The following is a 16635-nucleotide window of genomic DNA, read 5'->3' on the forward strand; positions in this document are numbered from 1 at the left end:
CACTGTTGAGCTTAACCTGCCCCAGGAGTAGGAAGTCGGCTACCTACTAGACTTTTCCTTTTAACCCGAGTGTGTACTTTAATTTTGTCTGTGTATCCCATAGGAGTGTTGTAAGGGTTATTACAGCATAGTAGTAGCACTTAGGATATATTTTAAACTTCTTGAAAAGAGGTAATATGAGAGCTCAAAATATTTTTGTACAGTACTACATAATTTTCTTCCCATTAACCTTTTGTGGCTTAGGAAAAGGCTAAGGTAACTCATGTCTGGGTCTCTGCGTTGATTTTCACATCATTAACCTGATTTTATGGTGTATTCCCCACAGCCTGTCTTTTGACAGAGCCTACTTTCTTACTTAGGGGCTGTTCCCTAGCCAGAAAGCTCAGCGTGGGCTCTGTTGGTCTGACAGCTCCACCCCTGCACTGTCCCAGCTCTCATTTCTTACTGGATCTGATTTCTTGAATGACTGAGGGATGGGATCCCCTCTTGAAATCTTCCAGGACATCGCTGGCTGGATCAGGACTCCGTGTCATCACGTTCCCTGTTCAGTGATTTGTTCTCGTGTCCATGGCCAGAGCGCTGCACACAGTGTGCTGGTCAGAACGCCCAGGTGTTGGGGCCAGTCCGGGCTGTGTCAGCAGAGGGAGAGGGTGGTCCAAGCAGAAGGCCTATGGTCAGTCACAGAGCAGGAGACGGGCTGCTTGCTTTCCTGTGAGTGTCATTCATTCGTAAGTTCAGCAAACATTTTAGCTTCTGTTTTGCACTAGGCCTTGTGTTAAATTCTGCAGAGGCCGAGACTGATGATGCAGACATGCCTTCAAGGATGCTCTTTGGTGCAATCAGATTTTGAGTGTGTTAGAGAAATATTTATTAGAGAAGAGAAACTGCTAGATTGGCTTTGGCTGCTGAATGGTCTTGGGAAGCAGAGTGCCCAGAAAGCTTGCTAGCAGAAGACAGCTCCGACAGGAGTGCCTTTCTGAAGTTACGCAGCAGTTCACAGAGCGCGTTGGGCAGACTGCTTAGTGGCCCCAGACACGCCTCTTTCTGGGCATTTCCGTGGCAGTTGGCTGTGGCTTTGTGGCTCAGTTCTAGCCAGTGGAGCAAGAGACCAGGGCCACTTGCAGGCCAGGCCCCTGCACCTTGGGGTGTGGTTGTGCTGCCCCTTTCCTGCAGGGGGGTCCTCAGGATGGCTGGCTGCTTTTGGTATTCCAGCTGTTAGCAGGTTGTCCTAAGAGGTGCCCTTTGCCTCCTGCTAATCCGAACACCATGCCCAGAATGCAGCACGGATTGGGCAAAGTGCTAAGAATTTCAGACTCTGCTTTAGTTTTGGTTATCTATAAAGTCGTATGTAAGATCAATGAATTTCAAGACACAGTTTAAGTCTTGATAAAATGACAATTTTAGTGTATTTTAATTGGTACAGTGGTTTTTTGGCACTCACTGTGGCCTTTCTCTGTCATTGATTTAATATGCTATATGGATCCTCAGCTTTAAAAGTACTCGATGGAGACTTAAACATCCTCAGTTTTATTTCAAAGAACTGTAACTACCATTTTCATCAAGCTTCTCTGTTCTAAAGCCTGCAGTCCCAGCTTGTGAATGGCATTTTGTGTCATCATCTGGACTGTCAGCATGGATTGTGAAGCTGCCCCAGGCTCTCTGGAGAGAGAGAGAGTGAATGCAGCAGCGTCCAGGTACCATCTTAGTGACGGGGTCCAGGTGTCATCTTAGTGACGGGGTCCAGGTGTCATCTTAGTGACGGAGTCCAGGTGTCATCTTAGTGACGGGGTCCAGGTGTCATCTTAGTGACGGGGTCCAGGTGTCATCTTAGTGACGGGGTCCAGGTGTCATCTTAGTGACGGGGTCCAGGTGTCATCTTAGTGACGGGGTCCAGGTGTCATCTTAGTGACGGGGTCCAGGTGTCATCTTAGTGACGGGGTCCAGGTGCCATCTTAGTGACGGGGTCCAGGTGCCATCTTAGTGACGGGGTCCAGGTACCATCTTAGTGACGGGGTCCAGGTGTCATCTTAGTGACGGGGTCCAGGTGTCATCTTAGTGACGGGGTCCAGGTGTCATCTTAGTGACGGAGTCCAGGTGTCATCTTAGTGACGGGGTCCAGGTGTCATCTTAGTGACGGGGTCCAGGTGTCATCTTAGTGATGGAGTCCAGTTTTCTTGTTGTACTCAGCAGCTGTTCTCTCTCTGCACTGCACCATTTATGTACACTTAGGACAGTGATGAAAGTCTTCCTGATTTTTGCAGTGAGGCACAGCTGTGTTTTGTTCCCAGCGTTTATACCTAGTGGGAGTCCCTTATTTCCCGTTTGTCCTCCACCTGCACTAGGATTTGGTCCTACCATCAGACCTCTGGTCTGTCAGCTCTTGATGGTGTCTGACGCAGGTTGGGTGCTGCTCTTACTTTTGTAGACGCTGTGGGAGGGCTGACAGTAAGGGAGAGTGTGTTTTAGAAGCGAGAAGGAAACACAGACTCCTTTACCGGCACAAGCAGTGCTGCTCAATTGTGAGGGCAGGGAATTTCCCAAAGGACAAGAGGGATGAATCTCATGTTTAAGTTGAAAGGAAGTCAGCCCAGGGAGGCAGCATGAAGACCTGCTGCCGAGGGAGGGCTGAAGGCCTGATCTCGCTGGTCTGCTTGGCACAGCTCCCTGCACCGTGTTGCACAGATGTCTCAGCACTGGGGCAGAGGGTGGAATGGGATGCATGTGACTGCAGCCCTCTGGGTCTCCTCGGTGAAAGGTGGTTTTGTCTCTGATCCAAGGAAGGCAGAAGCGAGAGCTTTGATGGCTCACTCCCCAAGGGGTCACTACAGGAGTGCTGTCTGTGGGTGGAGCTGCCTGGTTAGGGCCAGCCTTAGCAGGAGCTGGAGCTGGAGGCTAGCTGGGATTTCACTTCAGGTACTCCGGCGTTAGGTGCCTTTGCCACATGGGGGGCAAGGACCCAGGGACTTGGGCCATCATCTCCTGCCTCCCAGGGTACAGGAAGCCCGATCAGACACAGAGGGCCAGGGCTCGAACCAGACACTTGGATTCAGGAGGTAGGTCTCCCAAGCAGTGAATTAACCCACTGTGCCATAAGACCTGCTCCTAAACCTGGAGTTTTTAATGTGATTTTTGCAACATCATTTATTATGATTTTTGTGTGCGTGACTTCAGTTCCAGCTTTTCTGGCTCTCCTTGTTGGTACGTTAACTTTAGCTGTTAAGGCTTTCACTTAGGAGGCTTTGGGCATGGCGTGTCTGTTGCGTGTTGGTTCAGTCCCTTTGAGTCTTCCTGTTTGTTGTTTGGGATATTTTGCACTAGGTGCCATCAAACTCTGAAGTTGGGTGTCAGTTCTGTTTTTGTGAAGCTACTTGTTGCTGTGTTCTAACTGTAGTGATTTTTAACTTTGAATTTAAGACCATTGTTACATTGGTTTGAAAGTGATAATCTTAAACTTTTTTCTAATAGCATTTTAAATCTTAAATGTAAAACATTCTTTTTGATACTATAAAGCTTCAAGTTTCACTTAGAAATTGTAAAGATATATTTATTTTTATTTGAAAGGCAAATTTTACAGAGGAGGAGATACAAAGAGAGAAGGTCTTCCCTCTGCTAGTTCACTCCCAAAATAGCCACATGACTGGAGCTGAACTGGTGCAAAGCCAGGAGCCAGGGACCTCTACAGGTCTCCCGCACGGGTGCAGGGTCCCAGGGTCTTGGGCTGTCCTTCACTGCTTTCCCAGCCCACCAACAGGGAGCTGAATCAGAAGTGGAGCGGTTGGGACTCTTGGTGCCCATGTGGAGTGCTGGTGCCACAGAGTGGAGGATTAGCCCAGGCTGCGGTGTTGGCTTTGTGCGATGATTGGGCTGCTGCTGCTGACAGATGTCGAATCAGTTACTTCTCAGGCACCACAGTCCCATGCCCAGCGTCACGGATGGAGACTAACTTTGATTAACATAGATGGACACATACCGTTGATCAGGTCACAGGTCACAGGCACCGCCGGTCAGATCACAGGTACAATTGATGGGTGACGGTAGAGGTCCTACAACAACAGTTTTCCAGAAACTGTAAAGAATTAAGGAGCTGATGGTTCTCCTGGCAGCTTAAAAATCATGTTGTAGGGAAGCACTTACAGAGACCTTGAGGGTGCTCTGACCTCTGCAGTATTGCATTGTGGATCTGAGGAAGGAAGACTGCAGCTTAATGGAGGTCAAGTTTAGTCAGAGTTCAGTACTCATTTTGTATAAAATATTCAGACAATTCTAAATTTGTTCTTAGAAAGTCTTAACATTGTTGAAGAGTCTTCCTTCCTTTCTTCATCTCTCTTTTCCTTTTCTTCTTCCATTCCCTTCCCCTTTCCTTTTTCTTTTCCTTCTTCTCTGCTCTGCTTCTCTCTCTCTCTTTTTTTAAATTGGAAAGGCAGATAGAGCAAAAGATCTACATCTGCTGGCTTACTTCCCAAATGGCTGCAATGGCCAGAGCTGAGCTGATCCAAAGCTGGGAGCCAGAAGCTTTATCTGGGTCTCCCACACAGGAACAGGGTCCCAAAGATTTGGGCCACCCTCTGCTGCTTTCCCAGGCAGCATACAGGGAGCTTGAATGGGAAGTGCAGTGACCGGACATGAACCAGTGCCGTATGGGATGCCTATACTTGCAAGGTGGAGGATTAGCCTTTTAGCCATTGTGCTGGCCCCTAAAGATTATCTTTATTATTTATTTTAGTTTATTTGAAAGCAGAGAGCTAGATGAAGGAGAAGAGGAGTGGGACAGATAGCTGTCATCTGTTGCTGCCCAGAGCAGCCAGGGCTGGACGAGGCTGCATCCCCTGGGAGCTCGACAGTGGATAAGCCTTCTCCTTGGGGTGACAGGAGCCACCACCATCATCTTGGTACCATTGGGGACTGAGGGTGGGACTCTGACCTAGGCGGACTAGGTGTGGGATGCAGTCATTTTAACCCTGATGTTAATGTCCACACTGAAGATTATTCTTAACCACCCAAACAGTAGTGCTTAGTGCTTGGTGGCACTTTTGGGTTCAAGCACTTTGGCGTGCATTATCTGGTGTGATTCTCCACCTGTCTTGTTAGACAGGAGAGACAAGTATCCTCCTCTTTCTCTGAAATTCCCTCCGAGGCCAGTGACTTTCCCAAGGACAGCTGGTAGGTGGTAGAAGGGACCTCTGTTCCCTCCGAGGCCAGTGACTTTCCCAAGGACAGCTGGAAGGTGGTAGAAGGGGTCGCTATTTTAAATATAAAATATTGAGGGTGGTTGTTGAACTTGTCACTGTCTTTGGTCTTCTAATTATATAAATATATGGTTTATAATGTGAAGTCTAAAATTTTGTTGAATACTGAAACCCAAAGGAGATACTGTTCTTCCCTTGATGTGCTGTTGTATAGGAAACTTTAATTGTATTGTTGAATTGAAGCAGCCTGAACACAGATTTGGTCTTCCTGTGTCCTTGTGACCTACTTGCCGAGCTGCCATTTGGCACTCAGAGCTTCTTCTGAATGAGTTGGGGGTTGCACTTGACTGCCATGAAATGCTTCTTTCAGTTGGCATTGACTGAATTGCAAAATGAGTATGACATTGGTCTTCACAAAAATCTACTCTCCAGCTCATATGCGTCCCGTCAAAAACTTCACAGCAGGAACACACGTGCAGTAGATGGATCTTTTGTCAAACACTCCTTGTAAATTTTGGAGTGGGTTTAGGTCTGCTGTGCGAAGGACTTTAATTTCTCCTAAATCATTTGTAAATTTGTTTGAAGTAAATTTGTTTGTTTTGCTCTTAACCACTTCATTAAACATTTCCTATGAACAAGGACGTTCTCCATAACAATAACAGTAATCAAAATTGAGAAATCATTGAGACATTTCTACTAGCTAATCATCAAATCCTGTTCCAGTTTTGCCATTTGACCCAGCGGTGACTTTTGTAGAAGAATGTCCGGCTGGCACCTGGGGTCTCATTGGTGTCTCTTCAGTGTCCGTTAACACAGGACAGTTCTCACGCCTTCTTGACTTTGATGACGCCGATGCTCTTGAAGATTTCAGGCCAGTAGCTTTGTGCAATGTTCCTCAATTTGGTTTGTCTGATGTTTCCTTATGATCAGATTCAGGTTTTTTCGTCTTTGGCAGGAATATCACAGAAGAGCCAGAATATATCTTTTCAAAGATTAGTTTTACATTTTATTTTCTGTTTCCTTAGAGCGTTTCCCAAAGTGTATTCTGCGGAACTAGCACCTACTGTGTTCTCAACACCGTGCCACCTATAGAAGGTAGGATTTGAAAAAGCTTTTGACTTACAGGAAGGGGTGGGCTTGGAAGTGACAGCACTTGGAAGGTTCTGCCTCGTAACTGCTGTGTGATCTTAGATGAGTTACTTAATCCGGGGAGCAACACCACTTGCTGGTTGACTTTCGGGGTTTAACAGGACAGTGAGTTTAATCACATGGAAAATTCTCGGCACTCTGCAGAGGTTAGGTTCTAATTGACAGAAAGATTCTAGTTCTGCCCCATACCAGGTGAGCTGGAGTTGCAGCCATGTGGTATTATGGGAAAGCCACAGTGTCTATTTGAATCCCACTTGAGCAATTGATAGTTATAGATTTTGTGCAGATTAACTTGAACCTCAGGTTCCTGCTCTGTAAAGTGAAGGTGACTAAGCCCTGTGTTTTAGTGTGATGGTTAAATGAGATCATTGTAATGCCTCATATTTAGTAGAGCTCCACAATAGAAGCTAGGTTGCATGGTCACACATAGCTCAAGTTGTGATGGAGTTAAAGATGTAGGAGAGGGTATCCCGAAGCCACTTGTAGGGCGTCCTTGCCCGTTGTCTTATCTGCCTCCACTCTCATGTTTCTAGATTGAAAATCAAAATGTAGATCTGGAGAAGTTTATTGAACTAAGAGTCACCCTGGACCTTGACCAGAGGTTGGTTGTGATTAATAAGAAAATCATTAAATCTGAATCCTGGAGGGTAGCAAAGAGAAGTGACACACGACTTCGCCAGGCAAGCATCTGAAGTAGCAAAACTAGCTTTTGTTTTTTGTTTTGCTTAAAAAGCAAATTATCTTTTAAAATTTAGTTAGATAAATACGACTGAGTTCAATTGATTTTGAAGACTTTGGGTCTGTGAAGTCAGACCAGTGCTTGGAAGGGCACTGGGATCTGAGTGGTGGCAGTGGCAGGCTGGCAGTGCCTGCTGCCTGAGCCCTTGGAAGGCTTTGGTATCTGAGTGGTGGTAGTGGAGGTCTGGCAGTGCCTGCTGCCTGAGCCCTTGGAAGGGCGTTGGGATCTGAGTGGTGGCCGTGGAGAGCTGCCTGAGCCCTTGGAAGGCATTGGGATCTGAGTGGTGGTAGTGGAAAGCTGCCTGAGCCCTTGGAATGGCGTTGGGATCTGAGTGGTGGCAGTGGAGGCTGGCAGTGGAGAGCTGGCAGTGCCTGCTGCCTGAGCCCTTGGAAGGGCGTTGGGATCTGAGTAGTGGCAGTGGAGGCTGACAGTGTAGGCTGGCAGTGGAGAGCTGGCAGTGCCTGCTGCCTGAGCCCTTGGAAGGACATTGGGATCAGAGTGGTAGTAGCATAGGGTGGTAGTGGAGGTCTGGCAGTGCCTGCTGCCTGAGCCCTTGGAAGGGCGTTGGGATCTGAGTGGTGGCAGTGTAGGCTGACAGTGTAGGCTGACAGTGCAGGCTGACAGTGTAGGCTGGCAGTGGAGAGCTGCCTGAGCCCTTGGAAGGACATTGGGATCTGAGTGGTGGCAGTGTAGGGCTGGCAGTGGAGGCTGCCTGAGCACTTGGAAGGCATTGGGATCTGAGTGGTGGCAGTGGAGGCTGGCAGTGGAGAGCTGGCAGTGCCTGCTGCCTGAGCCCTTGGAAGGCTTTGCGATCTGAGTAGTGGCAGTGGAGGCTGACAGTGTAGGCTGGCAGTGGAGAGCTGGCAGTGCCTGCTGCCTGAGCCCTTGGAAGGACATTGGGATCAGAGTGGTAGTAGCATAGGGTGGTAGTGGAGATCTGGCAGTGCCTGCTGCCTGAGCCCTTGGAAGGGCGTTGGGATCTGAGTGGTGGCAGTGGAGAGCTGGCAGTGCCTGCTGCCTGAGCCCTTGGAATGGCGTTGGGATCTGAGTGGTGGCAGTGTAGGCTGACAGTGCAGGCTGGCAGTGCAGGCTGGCATTGGAGAGCTGCCTGAGCCCTTGGAAGGGCGTTGGGATCTGAGTGGTGGCAGTGTAGGCTGACAGTGTAGGCTGGCAGTGGAGAGCTGCCTGAGCCCTTGGAAGGACATTGGGATCTGAGTGGTGGCAGTGTAGGGCTGGCAGTGGAGGCTGCCTGAGCACTTGGAAGGCACTGGGATTTGAGTGGTGGCAGTGGAGAGCTGGCAGTGCCTGCTACCTGAGCCCTTGGAAGGAGTTGGGATCTGAGTGGTGGTAGTGGAGGCTGGCAGTGGAGGCTGGCAGTGCAGGCTGGCATTGGAGAGCTGCCTGAGCCCTTGGAAGGGCGTTGGGATCTGAGTGGTGGCAGTGGAGGCTGACAGTGCCTGCTGCCTGAGCGCTGTGCTGCTGTGTCACAGGGCGTGCTTGTGTTTCCTGCATCAGTTCCTTTCCTACTAATTAAATCCAAGCACATAATAATTAGAGTTTAACAGAAAATTGTAGAGCTTTCTTTTTAATTTTATCACTCTCAGTTGTTAATCAGATACGTGCCCAATAATATTTAGCAATTTGATACACTGTTACAGCAACTTTGGACAGTTCAGTATAGTGTTGAGAGATTAATCTTAATCAGCTTGAATAATTGTGTGATTATTCACAAAACCAAAGTTTGTATTAATTGTGAGTCAAAATAAAGTGGGTGTATCATTTCTAAGTTAGAGATAATATGGTTATAATTTACCTTATAGGAGTGACAGACTGTCTAAGGGAAAGGTCCAATACATTTTTTCAGATTTAAATAAAGGCAGTGTGAATCTTGGGTTTAGAAATAAGCATGAAACACGCGTTCTCTATTTACAGTTAAGTAAGTGAGTGAAGCAATTTTTGTTTAGAATTATACTATGACTTTAAAATGATCATTTGGAAACTACTTGAAGGTTTAATGCATTCTCTAGAGTTACAACTGGCACCCAATCTAGTCAGGTCAATTTTACGAGCTTCATTTGTTGTTTTTTTTTTTTTATTGGGAAGTAGGTTAGAATATTATTTTGTGAAGTTATGTAGTGTACATGCGTGTCTTACTAGATAATGACACTGAACTATTTACTGACTGTGGATGGACATGATTCTGCGTGTCAGAGTTTGGACTGAAGCCAAGGAGCACCCTGGTTTTACAGTTAACTCTCTATATCGTTGCTAGCATTTAAACACTGGCACATGGTTTAACTTCATCATCTGTGGTTATTCTAAAAATATTACAGAGCAGTTTTAAAAGTGTATTTTTGTGTGCTATAACCATAGGATTAGATTTGCAGCAAAGTTACTCCTTATCACACTTTAACTGGAAAAGTTGAAACTTGAAAATTGTGAGTTTTAACATTTTGTGTGTTTGAGGTCCCAATAATTCTTTTCCCAATATTAAAATTGCCATTTTTATAATGCACAGTGGGAAAATTTACCCATTGCATTTTTCTTAAAAACATCTAGTTTATATTTAGCATTAAGCTGAAATTCTGGAGATGGCACAGTTTAAAAACTGCCTAAGGGGAACACACCGGCCTGTCCTGCTCCTGGTCCTTTGTAGCTCAGGCTGCACAGCCATCAGATGCTCTGTTAGAAACTGGTGGGAGGCGGTGCTTCTGTGGTGCTTCTCCTTTCCTCTTTAAAAGCAGTGAGCAAACTCCACTGCCTGACTCGGTCTCAGAGTGGAAGACCTAAGCTTTTTCTGTAGTCCTATACGCATGTGTGCGCGTACACACACACAGAGTCCCACACACTCCTACACACACGTGCGTGCGTACACACACACAGTCCCACACACTCCTACACACACGTGCATACACACACACAGTCCCACACACTCCTACACACACGTGCGTGCACACACACAGAGTCCCACACACTCCTACACACGTGCGTGCGTATACACACAGAGTCCCACACACTCCTACACACACGTGCGTGTACACACACAGAGTCCCACACACTCCTACACACACGTGCGTGCACACACAGAGTCCCACACACTCCTACACACACGTGCGTGTACACACACACAGAGTCCCACACACTCCTACACACACGTGCGTGTACACACACACAGAGTCCCACACACTCCTACACACACGTGCGGGTACACACACAGAGTCACACACACTCCTACACACACGTGCGGGTACACACACAGAGTCACACACACTCCCACACACACGTGCGCGTACACACACAGTCCCACACACTCCTACACACACGTGCGCGTACACACAGAGTCCCACACACTCCTACACACACGTGCGCGTACACACACACAGTCCCACACACTCCTACACACACGTGCGTACACACACAGTCCCACACACTCCTACACACACGTGCGTACACACACACAGAGTCCCACACACTCCCACACACACGTGCGTGCGTACACACACACAGTCCCACACACTCCTACACACACGTGCGTGTACACACACAGTCCCACACACTCCTACACACACGTGCATGTACACACACAGAGTCCCACACACTCCCACACACACGTGCGTGTACACACACACAGAGTCCCACACACTCCTACACACACGTGCGCATACACACACAGAGTCCCACACACTCCTACACACACGTGCGTGTACACACACAGAGTCCCACACACTCCTACACACACGTGCATGTACACACACAGAGTCCCACACACTCCCACACACACGTGCGTGCACACACAGAGTCCCACACACTCCCACACACACGTGCGTGTACACACAGAGTCACACACACTCCTACACACACGTGCGTGTACACACACACAGAGTCCCACACACTCCTACACACACGTGCGCATACACACACAGAGTCACACACACTCCCACACACACGTGCGTACACACACAGTCCCACACACTCCTACACACACGTGCGCGTACACACACAGAGTCCCACACACTCCTACACACACGTGCGTACACACACACAGAGTCCCACACACTCCTACACACACGTGCGTGTACACACACAGTCCCACACACTCCTACACACACGTGCGGGTACACACACAGAGTCCCACACACTCCTACACACACGTGCGTACACACACACAGAGTCCCACACACTCCTACACACACGTGCTTGCACGCACACAGAGTTCCACACACTCCTACACGTGCGTGTACACACAGAGTCCCACACACTCCCACACACACGTGCGTGCGTACACACAGAGTCCCACACACTCCCACACACACGTGCGTGTACACACACAGTCCCACACACTCCTACACACACGTGCGTGTACACACACACAGAGTCCCACACACTCCTATGCACACGTGCATGTGTACACACACAGAGTCCCACGCACTCCTACACACACGTGCACACGTACACACACACAGTCCCACACACTTGTACAAGCACGTGTGCGTACACAGAGTTCCACACACTCCTACACGTGCACACACAGTGTGCCAGTGCACATGCCTGCGTGCTTTGTATATATTCCAGCAACTAAAGTCCTTCGCACAGGCTAAAAGGACAAAAAAATTAATAGAAACCGGGGTCTAACCTCCTTATTAGTGTCCAGAATTCAGCTTAAAACAAACTGCTTTCTCAGAGACAGGACTGCTCATATACAGTTCAGAGTAAGCCTGTCATTGAGCACTGAGCGTAGTGTTATTTTCATAAGTGGTGCCCCGTAAATATTGAGTATCTGAATTGAGTATAGGTTTTAGTTTCACCTCTCACAATCAGAATGTCATGAGGGGTTTTTAGAAACGGGAGTAAAGTCGCTCGAGGGAGGAGGAAGATCCCTGCGCTCTCACCTTCACGGCAAGGAGCCTAAGCGCAGAAAGTGACCAAGGTTTAAGAGTCATTAATCCAGAACTTTCTGTGAACTGCCTTAATTGGGAGTTTTTCCTTTGGATTCATAGCAAGATTTTAAAAAGTTTAATCTTTTGCTATTAAAATTTTGCGTTCTTTGAATAGCAGTCATTTAAAAATTTGTCAAATTTTTCAACTGCTTGTGGAAATACGGGATGGGAGTTATAATTCAATTGGTTATGTAGTTCCTGGACCAAAAAGATACAGTGTGCTAAAACTCCATAAAATATTTCTGTAAGATTCAGTAAATTTTTTTAGACTTTATTTATTTCTTTTTTTCCTGTAAGATCTTTTCATTGAGAAGAAATATGTTAATTGAACAAAAAAATTTTTGAAGAGGACTTTGTGAACCTAGAAAATATTTTTTATTATGTTTTTCATGTATTCAAAAAACTAGACTATGCTTTGTGAAATTACTGTAAATAAACTGGAAAGGTGTACAAAATATAAAAGATATTTTTTACCTTTGACACTTAATGGATGCCTGGACATATATATTATATATATATTATATGTATATATGTGTGGTTAATAAATTAATGTTTTATTGTAATGTGCATTAAGTTATAACTTCTATAGATTTGTGCTTGAGGGACAATGAGATTTTTTTCTAGTTTTCTAATGGTTTGGGAAACTGAAAATATTAAGTAACTTACCCAAGGTCACACATTTACAAAGTAGCAGAACTGGACCAGAATCTGGGACGCCTGACTCTGAGTTTGGTGTGTGTTCTGCCTGTTAAGGGAGAGTTGTTTCAGCTGTGCTCGCTGGAGGACGCAGGCCTCGGTGCTTCATGCTGCCGGCTGCCTGGTTGTGGTCGGATTGCAGACTGGTGATTTCATTGGGCAGCTAGAAAGAAAATGCAGTGAGTAATTTGCAGGGTGATCCAGATTTGTCAATGCTGGCATGAAAACTTAAGCCGGGCGAAAGTGCTATACAATAGGAGCGAAATAAAACTTATTAACATAAATAATAAGTAAATGCAGTGTGAAGAAAATTATCTCAAAATGTAAGAAGGAAAATATCTTAGAAATGGTCAGGTAGAATGATAATAAGCTAGTGGACAGGTTATAGTCTGAAAAGAATTAATTTTTCTTGAACTCATTTAGAATTATATTTTAAAAATACATTAATTACATCGTTGTGCTTATGTGAATCTAATCAGTTAAAAATATGTTTCCAAATTCCAGCTAGAACGACCAGCTTCTTTTTGTATCACCTGGTGGCTGTCAGGGTTAAATTCCATATATTTGTAAGATATGTGATTTGTTTCTGAAAGGATGAGTCTCATTTGTATTCTAGGAGCTAAAGTAGTACCAGCTTATGCATAAAATTGTCACATTTTACTGTAATTCTTATTTAAGAAATCTAAAACCTTCTCAACTGGTTAATAAAAGAATTGCGGGTTTTGTGAGGCTGAATCCTTGTGCTGAGCTGTGCTCTGTGGAAGTGGGGGCGCAGCCCTCGGGTGGCATGTCAGGGGCACGCGCCTGGTGAGCCTGGTGAGCGGGTCATGCTGCCATCTCTGACACGCGTGTGAGGGAGCCGCGGGGCCTTCCACGTGTGTCAGGCTCGTGGGCGTGACCGAGCTTAAGAAGACATTCTCCTGTGATTTTCTCTGAATTTATTGTTTTTTTCTTTATAGATGATCATGGGAACAGCAATAGTAGTCATGTAAAAATCTTTTTACCGAAAAAGCTGCTTGAATGTCTGCCGAAATGCTCAAGTTTACCCAAAGAGAGGCACCGCTGGAACACTAATGAGGTAGATACATTCTTACTTTTAAGGATATCATTGTCTTAAGATCAAATGTGGCAGGTTGTTTCGCATAGCAGTGCTTATAGTAGGTTCATATTCAAAATACTGACCAAGGAAGTTGCACATGAGAAGAATCATCTGTTTGAATTTGAGAGAAACCCATGCTTCTTGGTCTTTCTCTGGTGTGCTTGGTTGTGTTGAAGAATAGATAACTTGCCTGATGATGTTAGGGTGTCATGGGATTCAGTGTTTGTTGCTCTTGCAGTTAGTGGTTCCCCTTGCTTGCCTCTCAGTGAGGCTGTTCTGCTCTGAGTGTGGTGAACGCACGGTCCTCTGTCCCCCTGTGGGCTGTGCTGGCAGCGTGACGTGTCTGTGGACGTGGGAAGGCCAGCGCGTGCTGAGGAAGGATGTCGTCTTGGCTCTCGGCAGTGAGGAGTGAGGCAAGTGCCGCTGCGTGTCGGCGTCCAGCGCAGAGCAGGTCGCTGCCCTGGGAAGAGCATGTGCAGGTTGCCCTTTTCTGGTGGATCTTGCTCTGGGGGGACGTTTTAATCATAGGAGTGGATCGCTTTCTCATCTTTTTGGTTTTGTAATCTGAATATTTCATTCATTTTAGGGTAATGGCTGTCAGTGCCGTGGGGAGCTTTGGAACGTGTCTCGGTTCAGGGCGGTGTTCTCGCAGGATGGCGATGTGGGTGGGATATGTCTGACGCCTGTCTGGGATCGCATTCCTCTGTTCGGATGGTTGGGGTTCATGATTTTGCTAAGTTGGCTTAACTCTTGTGCTGTTGGTTCCGCATTCACTTCAAGTTAGATTAAACGTAGTGTTGGGTACGTCTATGGTGCCCTGTTTGGAGATGGCACACAGGACAGCGTCAGTGCGGTGAGGCCGTGCCCGGGGAGGTGCTTCCACCTCAGCTTGACACAGATCACTTTTCTTTGGAGCTGTGGGGGTGTGTAAGTGAAAGTCTCTTATTACGGCTTACAGATTTAAATGCTCACTGGACTCTTACAGCTTTGCTGCTTTTCTCAATATTTTAAAATTTTCATTATTTGCATAAATTGCATTTTCTTGTCAGAATAGTCTTGCTTTGACGAACATTAGTTTAGAGGTGCATGGTTTTAATCAACTCTTTATTTACTTTCAAAAATTGTAGAGGTGAATAAAATAGTGCAGTGGGAAAGCCTGCTTGTTACTGCAGCACAAGGTTGCACGTTTGGAAAAGTAGTGTGTTTCTTAGTCTTCCCTGAGTCATAGTTTGATGTTATGTTATTGTGTCAGTTGCTGTTATAAGTCTAACAAAACACATTTTAAGTGTGTGTTTTGTTAGTATTTTGAATGAAATTGACAACTTACTTTAATTGATTGGAAATTACCTTTGAGATGAGAAACCACCTAATGAATTAGAATCCGTGCTCGTGTGTCTTGTAAGGTGGAGGTGCGAGTGCTGGAGTTGGAGTTGGTAGATTCATTACATAAACAACTGGGAGACTTGTTGGGACCTTTGCGCTTAGCCCCTCCACAATTGGGTGTTTACCTCTAAGCAATTTACTTGGTCCACTTTGCTGTATTAGGTGCATTATAAAGCACGCCATGCAGGTTATCCTAGAGGAGGCGAGGAAGAGCAGGGAAGAAGCCCAGCGTCCTGTTGGCCCAGTACAGCTGGAAGGGCCGCAGGGATCCTGCAGTGCCGGGGCTGAGCAGTCCTTGCGCCCTAGGCTGGCCACCTCTCTTGGCAGTTGGTCAGCTCCACGTAAACACACATTCTTCTTTTTTTTTTTTTTTAAAGATTTATTTAGTTATTTTAAAATTTCTATTGGAAAGTCCGATATACTGAGAGGAGGAGAGACAGGGAGGAAGATCTTCCATCCGATGATTCACTCCCCAAGTGAGCGCAATGGTTAATGCTGAGCCAATCCGAAGCCAGGAACCAGGAACTTCCTCAGGGTCTCCCACATGGGTGCAGGGTCCCAAAGCTTTGGGCCGTCCTTGACTGCTTTCCCAGGCCACAAGCAGGGAGCTGGATGGGAAGTGGAGCTGCTGGGATTAGAACTGGTACCATATGGGATCCCAGTGCTGGGCCCGCAAACACATACTGCTAGTTGAGAGAACTGGACTGAACAGTTAGCCATACTTCTGAGTAGAGGAATGTCTACTTTTTTCTTATTTATTGCTGGCTTTCGGAAAAAGAAGGGAATTTGGAGTATGGTAGCAAAAGAGTTCCATTAGATTTCAGTCAGACCATCAGTACGTTCCTGCAGCGTTGTGTTTCTTCCATTTGCTAGGTCATGGTTGGTGTTTTCCCCTCCTGTCCTCTTGCCTGTTGACATTAGAACCTGGAGGATACTGGATTTGATGATACTGGATTTATTGGGGCTCTGTGGGCCTGTGTAAGACAAACTAGTCAAAAGCCCGTGAACCCCCCGGCCTGCCCTCGGGTTTCGTCTCTGCTGCGTGCAGAGCTGCTTGCCCTCTGGAGTTGGGAAGGTCGCTGTGTTTTGGCTGAGGAGCCCCTGAAGTAGTTGGCTCGTATCGAGAAGCTGCCTTGTGCAGACTGCATTTCTTAGCTCCCACCTCCTGGGACGAGGGGCTCCTGTTGGCAGAGGAGTGTAGGAATGAGAGCAGCTGAGAGTGCAGTGGGATTGTGTTTCCATCACAGTCTGGCACAGTGCGTATTCCACATGACAGACGGCTGGAGCTGTCTGGGTGTGAAATATCGGCTGTCAGCTTTCTCTCCAGTGCCTGCCCCGTCCTTGCTTTCACCACGTGGAGTGGCATAGTGAAATTCCTGGGTTTAAAGTGCCTTCTCTGTGCTTCTAAGGAATTCCTCCATTTAGATCTGTGTTTTGGCATTTCTG

The 16635-nt window shown here is 46.7% G+C and overlaps 1 protein-coding gene across 2 annotated transcripts in view; it reads left to right on the forward strand.

Annotated features, from left to right (window-relative positions):
- CAMTA1 (calmodulin binding transcription activator 1) overlaps positions 1 to 16635 on the forward strand; it is a 698792-nt gene that overhangs the window by 18080 nt on the left and 664077 nt on the right. For both annotated transcript variants that reach the window (XM_040987852.1, XM_040987850.1), the window contains exons 2-3: positions 6212 to 6281; positions 13667 to 13785. In XM_040987852.1, coding sequence (XP_040843786.1) covers positions 6212 to 6281; positions 13667 to 13785 — 189 coding nt within the window. The remainder of the gene's footprint in view (positions 1 to 6211; positions 6282 to 13666; positions 13786 to 16635) is intronic.

The sequence above is a fragment of the Ochotona curzoniae genome, unplaced genomic scaffold (assembly GCF_017591425.1).
Source record: "Ochotona curzoniae isolate NIBS_2020 unplaced genomic scaffold, NIBS_Ocur_1.0 contig_4792, whole genome shotgun sequence".
NCBI lineage: Eukaryota > Metazoa > Chordata > Mammalia > Lagomorpha > Ochotonidae > Ochotona > Ochotona curzoniae.